The 12,467-nt window shown below is 32.9% G+C and overlaps 2 protein-coding genes across 3 annotated transcripts in view; one reads left to right on the top strand and one right to left on the bottom strand.

Moving 5' to 3' along the window:
* The window catches only part of LOC125384639, a 225,330-nt gene that overhangs the window by 11,552 nt on the left and 201,311 nt on the right, over positions 1-12,467 (bottom strand). For both annotated transcript variants that reach the window (XM_048409926.1, XM_048409925.1), the window contains exons 67-72: positions 2,112-2,238; positions 1,808-1,908; positions 1,604-1,717; positions 1,116-1,522; positions 769-1,032; positions 539-694 (exon numbers count right to left, since the gene is read on the bottom strand). In XM_048409926.1, the coding sequence (XP_048265883.1) occupies positions 539-694; positions 769-1,032; positions 1,116-1,522; positions 1,604-1,717; positions 1,808-1,908; positions 2,112-2,238 (1,169 nt within the window). The remainder of the gene's footprint in view (positions 1-538; positions 695-768; positions 1,033-1,115; positions 1,523-1,603; positions 1,718-1,807; positions 1,909-2,111; positions 2,239-12,467) is intronic.
* LOC125385917 (40S ribosomal protein S6-like) lies at positions 2,969-8,350 on the top strand. The gene is made up of 5 exons (XM_048409936.1): positions 2,969-3,110; positions 5,897-6,101; positions 6,167-6,312; positions 7,727-7,927; positions 8,029-8,350. Exons 1-5 carry the CDS (start codon positions 3,105-3,107, stop codon positions 8,224-8,226), a joined length of 756 nt encoding a protein of 251 aa, XP_048265893.1. The 5' UTR covers positions 2,969-3,104; the 3' UTR covers positions 8,227-8,350.

Here is a 12,467-nt window from a genome sequence, read left to right as displayed (position 1 = left end):
CTCTTATCTTCCCGTAGTTGGGGCACAGGCTATTTGTCTATTTGAAAGACTTTGTATAATTGAAACTTAATATTCGTAGCGGGTCCTCGCCCAGCTAAACATATACTGTGGAGATGCGTTGGCATCTGGCAATCATCTTACCCGAAGGACAAAGTCTGCGTGTGGCGAGCCACGGGGCAGAAACCATTGAAACGTTTACCGTCGTGCCCTGTCCCAAGTATTTCTTTTAAGGAGAGCTATAGAATTACTTCATGCCTTTGTTAGACAAAACGTTCATCCCTTTGACCGTGGCTACGTTCGGCGACTGATTGTCGCCTCGAGCCCGAGCTCACTATCATAAATCTCAAATAAATACAGTCGGATCGAATGACAACAGTTTCTTAATACGGCTATGGTGAAATCTAAATTACAATACTAGGGGTCTTCCCAAAGTTCCAAAGGGAAGGTTCCTATGTTCTTTCATCTCCGACATATATATATATATATATATATATATATATATATATATATATATGTATGTATGTATACAAATATTTACCAAAACTTTCTGGATCTGTATCCCATAATTCCAATTCAGCAGGTGTTAAAAGAAAATAATGTGTTACCAGCCTTGAACAAATTTCTGCTAATGTTTCAGGTGTAAAAAATTCTTGTCTCAATTGATTTGCTCTCAACGTTAAAGGATTTTTCGTATCTGTATTAACAAATTTTCAAGCTTAATAAATCACACCCATAAATTTACAAAATACCATTATCCATCATATATACCTTTGAGAACTTTAGCTGGTTTATAGTATGTAGATAATAAAATGCCTTTCATTAAATTTAAACACTGTATAACAAATCTTTCAAAAGCTAGGGCTTGACCAGCTTCAGTGAAACAATAAAAAACAGAAAATTCTAATGATGTTGGTATTAGTTCTACATAGCAAAATGGATGCATTTCTAATACTCCTATTAATACTTTAGTTAAATGAATTATAAATTTATCGCATACTTCCATCTGTATACCTCTTGAAATTAATGTCTTTCCTAGAATTATATAAAAATCATTATTAAGAGAGACAAATATATAACTGATATTAAGGGTAGTATCAGAGGAGAAATATACTAACGACATTCAAGACAAGTTCTTGCACGTTCAAAAACAATTTCCAAGAATGACATAGCATCATGGGATTCTGAAGGCTTATTAAACCCATTTACAATAAGTGTTCTAAGAATTCTCAATAGAAGTAACGCTTTTTCCAAAGCTTCCTGTATCTGATTTGTGTCTGCCCCATTTGATGCCATTATAAGAAAAGATTCTGTGTAAGTATTCCACACATTCAGAATAAAACTGAACACACTACTGGTTAATTCTTGGAAGAGTCGTCTGCCAGGAACTAAACGTTTAGAGGCTAAACACTTAACAACATGATGTAATATTAACAGTGCCCGATGCTGGGCCAAAGGATTTTGTCCTCTTATAACATCCAATAAGGTTGGAATTAATGAGCGCCATTCTCTAGGCCAATCATATCTGCACAACATTATTTCGTTTAACTTATTTTATGAATCAGAGAGAAAAATAAACGCAAATTATTTAATCAATATCAATTACCTTGCAATTTTAGCAATGAGAGCTGCCAATTGGATAGCTAACTGATTTACAGGTTCTTCAAAGTTTACTATTAAACGTTGTCTAAGAAATTCCTTTTTGTCATCTGCAATTCCACTGTAGTAATAATGCATGTTATTTATTAATTAATTTACATTAAGATGTTAATACTATTAGCCAAATTTGATTGCGTTAAAGAATACTTACTTTGGAGCATTTTTTCTCCAATATTTATCAACACCATTTTTGAAACATAAAATAGCCATCCATCTAATATTGATACTCAAGGAATGATTAGAAAACACATTCTGAAATAATTATTAATATTTTACTCACAATATAATAATTAGACTTTCGTTAGTAATGAAAATAAATAACCTAAAATAATCTTACGTACATAAGCAAATAGTATATGCTTATATATGCTAGTTAAAATAAAAATGATCAGGAATAAATTTTTGCCTCCTTACAATCTAATCAAATTTATTTTACATTTATTCATGCAACTTACATATAACGCAGTGTAGAATCCCCTTTCAGTTTCCCATTGTTTTAGAGTTTGTTCAGCTGGTTTCAAAATAGTGGGATCCTGACTACCCGCTTGTTGAAGGACTTCTATCACTGCGACATCCATCTTCCTACAAAAAATTAATATATTCAATGTTTTACATTAAATTCAAATAGCTCATTGTTATTTGTTTTCCTCTGAAAAGATCGACTAAACTTAACTTTTTTCGGAAATATCTATGTATTAAATCAATACATGACGAAAATCATCAAAGACACTCTACATCAAAATGTCACACACGCCCGCAAGTCGGCATTTCAGAACGCTGCCCCCCTCCTGCTTTCGTCTCTTTCTGCAAAATGACAGTTATTGTTATAGTGTAAACCACCTTATTACTCGTAAAACGCGATTCTAGTCTAGATTTATTTATCCATTATTCATATATCGTATAAGGTATGATCAACCTATTATGATAATGTTATTTACTCATGTATTTAAGCAAAAATTCTAATATTTCCAAAGAGCTATCCCAGAACTAAAAACTAGTTCTTTCTAATAGACAACAGTATAAATAATACTGTTGATAGAATATGTTTCAATATTTACTTATCTTTTAAAGATAAAGAAACAATAATGTTTCTTCTTGCATTTATATATTTTCTATATAATAAAATATGTACATATACATTAGTGATTTGAAATATTTGAAAGAAATGTTATTAATTTTCTTCACATCTGTTTGTCAGAGAAATGTAATTCGTTGATGAATTAATTTACTACTAAAAATTTAAGCTATAATTTCTATGAAAACATAAGTATCAATATGATTTGTTTACAGATTTATAAGGAGTTTGTTTATTGCTATTTTCACTTTAAAATTTCATTGGACTTAAACCGGATATCCGGTGCACGCACTCTACTACGCATTCAGTGTCCGCTTGTGCGATATACGGTCTTTCTGTTTATAGCTCGCTGCATTGCTTGATACTTCTCACAATGAAGGTACGTATCCAATAATAATTTCAAAATCTAACAAATATTACAAACAGTTACTATAAAAATTTATATATTGAAATGCTATAAGTAATTTTAGATATATATAATTTATGAAACATTCGTTTATCTGTATACCTAACCAATGTTAAAATAAGACTTATTTCATTTATCTTCGGCATAAGTAGCATGAAGCAAGTCATATCCAAATGTAGAATACTTAACCCCTTATCCTACAATATCGTGCGAGAGATATGGTACGTCGATCGGGCCAAATATAAATAACACGTGTGAGAGACATGGTAAGTCATTCGGACCAAAAGTAAATAATACGTGTGAGAGACGTGGTACGTTCTTGGGGCTACACGCGACAAATACTTACTAATTTTCTTGGCCGCATTCGGATATGCAAATATATTTTCTTGAAAAATATTAGAAATTTATTCTCAAAAATGACTTCAAAAAGAATATTAAGCGTTGTTGGGAACATTGTAAATTCAGCTAACATTGCAAAAAGTGATTTGATAGATATTTTAAATAGTGATAGTGACAGTAGTGATATTTCACTTCCTGTACGAAAACGTTGTAAGCGACTGATTATTGAAGATGATACCGACGATGAAGACCACAGTAATCATCAACAATCAGAGCTGTGGATTTGGAAAGAAGAAACTAATGATCCAAAAATCTGGAATTATACAGAAATTCCTGGCATAAAAGTGGCAATTTTGAGTCAGTTAGGTGAAAACAAAAAAGAATTAGACTTTTTTAATATAATATTTGATAATATATTTTGGGAAAATATTGTCATGGAGACGAATCGATACGCAAACCAAATAATGAACAATGAAAATAAAAGACTAAAAATAGATAAAACTTGGTTTCCTATAGACTGTGGTGAAATCAAAATATATTTTGCACTATGTATAATAATGGCTGAAGTTAAAAAACCAACAATTCAAATGAATTGGTCTAAGAAAGCAGTTATAAAAACTCCAATTTTCTGAAAAACAATGCCGTTCAAAAGATTTCTGCAAATAACTAAATGTTTGCATTTTGCAGATAACAATTTGGCTAACAATACAGATAAATTATGTAAAATAAAACCTGTGATAAACTTTTTGAATCAAAGATTTAAAGAAGTATATACAATGCAAGAGAACATTACTATCAATGAATCATTGATGAAATATAAGGGACGCTTATCCTATAAACAATTTAATCCATCAGAAGGGGTAAGATTTGGTATAAAATTTTATAAATTATGTGAGTCAGAATCAGGTTATTGCTATGACCTTAAAATATACACTGGTAGTGATAAAATAAATTCTGGTAACAGTGCATTTGAAAGTGTTGTCAAAGAGCTATCACAGTCAATATTACATAAAGGACATACTTTATATTTAAACAATTGTTCTCCAAAACTGTTTAAAACTTTAATTAACAATAAAACTAATGTTGTTGGAACAGTGCACTGGAACAGAAATAATATGCCAAAAGATTTTTATAAAGTAAAATTAAAAAAGGGTGAATATATAATGAGAAGCTGCAATGGAATAATGGCATTAAAATGGAAGGATATACGAGACATTTATATTCTTTCTTCAAAACACAAAATAGCAGAATGATAGGAATTGACCGGCAAGACCGAATGCTAGCATGCTTCCCTGTGATGAGGAAATGTATGAAAGGATACCGAAAAGTTTTCTTTTACAGCTTTGATATTGCTCTGTTTAACTCGTACATTTTATTCAACAAAATAAATACTCACAAAAAACAGACTTATGCTGAATATAGAATTGAAATAGCCCAATCATTACTAAAAAAATGTACCATTACCAGAATATATACGAAAAGGACGATTATCGAATGGAGATTTACCAAAGAGACTGCATGGAAAACATTGGGGTCATTTTCCCAAGCATATAGATCCAACACCATCGAAATCAAAGCCACCAAGAGCTTGTAAAGCATGCACAAAACATAAAAAACGTAGTGAAACAACGTGGGAGTGCAAAAGATGTAAAGTTGCATTACATGTACCAATACGCTTTGAAAGATATCACACGATTGAAGATTATTAAATTTTTGTAAATTTTTTCAAGACGTTCATAATTTAAAATATGTTTTTTTAGAAATTGTAATAAAAATGTTATTGATTTATTAGATTTATTATTGACTTCAAGATAATAAATCTTACTTGTTCAATGATCAGTTGGTAGTATTTATTTATCAAACATCCTGCAAAGTAAAATTAATTGTGCCTGTACACATGCATTTACAAAAAGACACGAACACTCAGCCAAATCATAAATTGGTTTGACATGTGACTGATCTTGTTGTTTATGGCACACACTATTGGAACTTAAATCATAAGGCAAGAGGCTAAATTTTCTTCATATAGAGCATTAAGATTTACAATTTTCATTATTATACTACGAAAGTAAGCATAACCTCATTAAAATGTCTTAGACGTTTAACCTATATTTCACTCTACAAGTATAAACAGCCGACCTTTGTGAATATATTTTATGGCTATTATCAAGCAAAAAATGCTTCATAAGTATAAATCAATTGAAGCCTTATTACAAGGTGCTGTATCTACTGTTATTTTATAGCATAGTGATAACGAGTTTCTTACTAGTCCCCTTGTATTTTGAATTTTTGTTTTAACTTTTTAATAAAGCTTTATATGGCTATGTATATATAACATTTTTGTTTGATTACGTACATTAAATAAACTGGCAAAAGCTGATAAATCTTTGCATATGCTGTATAATATTTGTGTTTTTTAGTTGAACGTATCGTATCCTGCAACAGGATGTCAAAAACTGTTTGAAATCTCCGATGAACATAAGCTGAGAATTTTTTATGAAAAGCGTATGGGCGCAGAAGTAGAGGCTGATGCTCTCGGTAACGAATGGAAGGGATATGTCGTTCGCGTCTCCGGCGGCAATGATAAACAAGGATTTCCTATGAAACAGGGCGTTCTGACTAATGGTAACACAAGCATTTTTTATTCTAATTTCGTTTGATTTTAATTTTTTAAAAATTCCTGTAACTAGGGCGCGTACGTTTATTGCTCTCAAAAGGACATTCATGCTACAGACCTAGACGTGATGGTGAGCGTAAACGTAAATCTGTCCGTGGATGCATAGTCGATTCCAACCTTTCAGTACTCGCTCTCGTCATTGTCAAAAAAGGAGAAAAGGTATTAATTTGACTGTACTTTCTATCTATTATCCATGTTTCAGGGTGTATCTTAGAATTGTCTTATTATCTTATGATACTATCGTAAACATGGAAGATTAACTATAGTGTTTTGATTTGGGAGACTGTGTTATGTAATTTATACTTTTTCTCAGTGTATAAGCGATACACTAAAAGTCAACATATCTGTGGATGTAATGATCAGTGAGTTAAGTTATTAACACGTTCACGCCGGCGCGTATCACCGGTGGCTCGCGCTTGAGTCTCGCATCAGGCAGCGTACACTTGACTCACACTTGAATGTTCTATCAGATGGTGCGTACCATCAAAAATGTAGTTCGTTTAGTAACTAGAAAAAATCGCAATTTGAAATATTTGAAAATTTAAATGGAAATTTGACGTCTATTAAATGAAAAAGAAGTAGGATTTATTTTATTTCATCTCAATATTATAAACATACAAAACAAAAATTCGATAGTAAACACAGCAATTCAATATTATAATTACCTTACCTTAATTGTTTATTTATTTCTATTTGCAATTTTTAAACGCACTTGAAACAAAGTGCTGGCTGGCTCTCACAATGATTGCAGTATATCGTAATTTTTTTAGTTTTTTTTCATGGCATAATCTCTAATTTTTTTTATATAAGCATTTATAACGTTCCTTACTTCTTTTTCTTGACTTTCTTACAGATCCTTTATGTGAATGGAGAAAATGTGAACATTTTGTGAAGGTATTTGCTTTTCAATAGCCATTTCTGCAATGTGGTGATTATTGGTCAAAGATGAACAATAATTTTTTCTCTAAATTGCAAAATATTAATATCTTTATTACATTATCTTTGATATATGTACCACGGAATTATGAGTCAAGTCCCTCATATTAATTGTATAATAATTTTTTTGTACCATTTAACGGTTTTCCGTAAATAACTACAGTACGATGTCATTTGATAGGATAAGTCATCACCCCTTTTTGCATCGTTATAAAAAAATATCAGACTTTACTTCATCATTTTTTCCTTGAATAATTGTACACATGTGATTCTTGGAAGTAGTAAACATATAAACTGGTCTTTTGTCAATCCATTTAAAAAATTTAACTCTGCTACGATTTTCAAAACTCACAATGTGGCCCCGTTTTTGTTTTTGTATCGTTTGTGGCGGTAGAAATTTTTTGTTTATTTTTACAGTACCACAAATAAATGTTTTTTTCTGCCAAAGTTTTTTTCTTCAACCAAGGGCACACTCGTATAACAGCTATCTATGAATTGCATGTGGCCTTCAAATAATAATCCATACGAGTGCTGCCCCACGGCGAGAAATACAAATTGCAACGCCCACGTGAACGTGTTAAAGAACATTTTTAATGCTAAGAAGCATTTAATGTATAAGTTGATTAAATTCTTACAGGATATCCCGGATTTAACTGACAAGGAAGTCCCACGCCGTTTAGGACCCAAGAGAGCGAGCAAAATTCGCAAACTATTTAACTTATCGAAGGAAGATGATGTCCGTCGATTCGTTGTGAAACGACCAATTCAAAAAGAGGGCAAACCACAGCGGTCGAAAGCCCCTAAAATTCAACGTCTTATTACCCCACTTACACTCCAGGTTTGTACATATATGTATCTATATTTATATTGTTGTTTTGTTTCAGTTAAAATTTTTCAAAAGTATGGAGTTTATAGTAAAATAAAAATATGTTTATATAGAGAAAGAGGCATAGACTGGCTCTAAAGACGAAGCGTTGCTTGGCTCGCAAGCAACAAGCAGCAGAATATGCGAAGCTGTTAGCACAACGGCAAAAGGAAGCTAAGAATAGACATCAAGAAGAACTAAAGCGAAGACGTAGTGCTTCTATACGAGATTCCAAATCGGGCAGTCAGTCTGCACCCGCCATTCAAAAGTAAAAGACTGCAATGATACCGTCCAATACAATATGAAACTAACAAATTGTGTACAAATATGTTGTATATAAACCTATTAAATATTAGCTGTATATAAGCCTAATAAATATTTATATTTTTTTTGTAATATCTTGTCTTTTTGTAATATCACTTACATGTTCCATATTCGTAATGTTCATATATACACTATTATACTCGTCTAAATTTATACAGCATATACGTAAGGTAGAAGCTTATCATTTTAAGCAATTAGTAATTTTTAAAGTTTCTGAAATGATTAAGGTGGAATTATAGAGGTCATCATCAACATCAATGGTTATTTTAATATTATTCTTAATTAGTATTGTAGAGGTGGTATATGTTGTCCGTGATAGTAGTAATTGCCGGCTGTAGATGTCGCTGCTGGGATACTGCTAATTATTCTTCCATTTTGATGCGTGGAAGAAAAATAGGATCACGGGCGCCGGGAATCGAACCCGGGTCCCGAACGTTCGAAACCTAGAGTTGGTTGCTTAGTTAGTGTCGAGTAGCGGTATTTGTTGTCGAGTGCCGCTACAATACACCCTTACCAGAGATAACATTATAGATCTTAACGTGGTAAAGCGTCAGCCGATTGTTGTCCTATCCTTGCAGATGTTGTGCGATGTCTTCGATATGGTCATGGATACCTCTCGGTACGGTGCAGGGCGTTCCGTGTACGGTCGTAGGACTCTGTTCCTCTCTTTAGTATGACGTGCTGGTGGTGATGCCCATGAACTTTGCGATGGCTACATCACTCTTTTTTTTTTTGCGTGAGGAGGGGAAAATGCTATTACGCATGCCCCGTAACCCGCGTCACTGGGTTATGTGGGAGTCGGTCGGATGTCGTTGCCATACCCACTAAAAACCCCTCCTTCTTCCTCCGCTTTGAGGGCAGACAACCCCGGTAAAACCTGTCGGCAGTCATCAGGGTTGTCCTTTCGTGCCCCGTTGTATCTACCTCTTCGGGCAGTTACTGCTCATGTCATCTTCTCAGCCAGTTCAGGATACTGGGCTGATCTCCTTCTGCGGTTTTTCGTTCTTTTGTATTCTTGCCTTCATTGCTCCGCGTAGTTGTTGTTTCACTCGTTCTCCTCCTTGCCTCTTCCCAGGCCCTCGCTGTCACCCTCCTGTGACACATGACGGTCTTGCAGAATTGCCTGAATTTATTCCAGCTCTCGTTCTTGGCGGTCACCGTGGCGATCAGATTGTCCACGCCTATCTTCTCGCCAAGAGCGTTCTCCAGCTCGATCCTTCTGTCCTTTCACTTCGGGCACGCGAAGAGGGCGTGCTCTGCATCGTCGTTAGGGTCTCCACAGTTGAGACAGTTGCTGTCGCTGTCCTTGCCAATCCTCTTCCTATAGACACCGAAGCTCCCATGCCCGGTTAGAAGCTGCATGGTGTGGTGATCGATGTCCATCTTCTTTTTGGTAAATAGCAGCGCACTCGGTATTAATTTCTTCGTGACATTCTCCTTTTTGTAGCTGTTCCATTCCTTCTGCCACTCCTCTTGGGCCTTCTTGCGAATCGCCTCCAGTTCCTCCTTCAGCTTGCAGCCGTCATCAGCGCCAATCCTGGACTCATGGATCTTGTTCCTCTCGTAGGTCTCTCCGAGCATCTTTATCCTTACGTAAATCAGGAGATTCCCGGTCAACACGCAAAGTGCCGCGTGGGAGACGGTACGGTATGCCGTCGTTGTTATGCACAGGGCCGTTCGTTGTGCTCGTTTCAGCTTTTTCGTAATAATAATAACGTATGACGTTATATAGCACTATCATATAACGTATAAAGTTGTATACTGTTACGTAATAACGTATCACGTTATATAGTATTACCATATCACGTATAACGTTGTATACTGTTACGTAATAGCGTATAACGTTATATAGTATTACCATATCACGTATAACGTTGTATACTGTTACGTAATAACGTATCACGTTATATACTATTACGTAAAAACGTATAACGCTATATACTATTACGTAATAACGTATAACGTTATATAGTATCACTATATCACGTATAACGTTGTATATTATTACCATATAACGTATAACGGTATAACCTATTACGTAATAACGTATAACGTTATATGGTATTGCCACATAACATATAACGTTGTGTATTATTACCATATAACGTATAACGATATATAATATTACGTAATAACGTATAACGTTATATGGTATTGCCACATAACGTATAACGTTGTGTATTATTACCATATAACGTATAACGATATATAATATTACGTAATAACGTATGACGTTATATAGTACTATCATATAACGTATAACGTTGTATACTGTTACGTAATAACGTATCACGTTATATAGTATTACCATATCACGTATAACGTTGTATACTGTTACGTAATAGCGTATAACGTTATATAGTATTACCATATCACGTATAACGTTGTATACTGTTACGTAATAACGTATCACGTTATATACTATTACGTAAAAACGTATAACGTTATATACTATTACGTAATAACGTATAACGTTATATAGTATCACTATATCACGTATAACGTTGTATATTATTACCATATAACGTATAACGGTATATCCTATTACGTAATAACGTATAACGTTATATGGTATTGCCACATAACATATAACGTTGTGTATTATTACCATATAACGTATAACGATATATAATATTACGTAATAACGTATAACGTTATATGGTATTGCCACATAACGTATAACGTTGTGTATTATTACCATATAACGTATAACGATATATAATATTACGTAATAACGTATGACGTTATATAGTACTATCATATAACGTATAACGTTGTATACTGTTACGTAATAACGTATCACGTTATATAGTATTACCATATCACGTATAACGTTGTATACTGTTACGTAATAGCGTATAACGTTATATAGTATTACCATATCACGTATAACGTTGTATACTGTTACGTAATAACGTATCACGTTATATACTATTACGTAATAACGTATAACGTTATATACTATTACGTAATAACGTATAACGTTATATAGTATCACTATATCACGTATAACGTTGTATATTATTACCATATAACGTATAACGGTATATCCTATTACGTAATAACGTATAACGTTATACGGTATTGCCACATAACGTATAACGTTGTGTATTATTACCATATAACGTATAACGATATATAATATTACGTAATAACGTATAACGTTATATGGTATTGCCACATAACGTATAACGTTGTGTATTATTACCATATAACGTATAACGATATATAATATTACGTAATAACGTATGACATTATATAGTACTATCATATAACGTATAAAGTTGTATACTGTTACGTAATAACGTATCACGTTATATAGTATTACCATATCACGTATAACGTTGTATACTGTTACGTAATAGCGTATAACGTTATATAGTATTACCATATCACGTATAACGTTGTATACTGTTACGCAATAACGTATCACGTTATATACTATTACGTAATAACGTATAACGTTATATACTATTACGTAATAACGTATAACGTTATATAGTATCACTATATCACGTATAACGTTGTATATTATTACCATATAACGTATAACGGTATATCCTATTACGTAATAACGTATAACGTTATACGGTATTGCCACATAACGTATAACGTTGTGTATTATTACCATATAACGTATAACGATATATAATATTACGTAATAACGTATAACGTTATATGGTATTGCCACATAACGTATAACGTTGTGTATTATTACCATATAACGTATAACGATATATAATATTACGTAATAACGTATGACGTTATATAGTACTATCATATAACGTATAACGTTGTATACTGTTACGTAATAACGTATCACGTTATATAGTATTACCATATCACGTATAACGTTGTATACTGTTACGTAATAGCGTATAACGTTATATAGTATTACCATATCACGTATAACGTTGTATACTGTTACGTAATAACGTATCACGTTATATACTATTACGTAATAACGTATAACGTTATATACTATTACGTAATAACGTATAACGTTATATGGTATTACCATATCAAGTATAACGTTATATAATATTACGTAATAACGTATAGCGATATGTAGTATTACCATATCACGTATAACGTTGTATATTAATACCATATAACGTATAGCGATATATACTATTACGTAATAACGTATCACGTTATAAACTATTACGTGATAACGTATAACGTTATA

Source organism: Bombus terrestris, chromosome 11 (genome assembly GCF_910591885.1).
Source record: "Bombus terrestris chromosome 11, iyBomTerr1.2, whole genome shotgun sequence".
Classification (NCBI taxonomy): domain Eukaryota; kingdom Metazoa; phylum Arthropoda; class Insecta; order Hymenoptera; family Apidae; genus Bombus; species Bombus terrestris.
The sequence above is the reverse complement of the archived record's forward strand: the minus strand, read 5'-3'. Positions and strand labels throughout refer to the sequence as shown.

What these genes read in the sequence shown, in the direction of transcription:
- LOC125385917 (XM_048409936.1), top strand. An exon ending in TTGTCAAAAAAGGAGAAAAG is followed by an intron (nt 6,313 to 7,726) that starts GTATTAATTTGA and finishes AAATTCTTACAG; the next exon opens with GATATCCCGGATTTAACTGA. An exon ending in TTACCCCACTTACACTCCAG is followed by an intron (nt 7,928 to 8,028) that starts GTTTGTACATAT and finishes ATGTTTATATAG; the next exon opens with AGAAAGAGGCATAGACTGGC.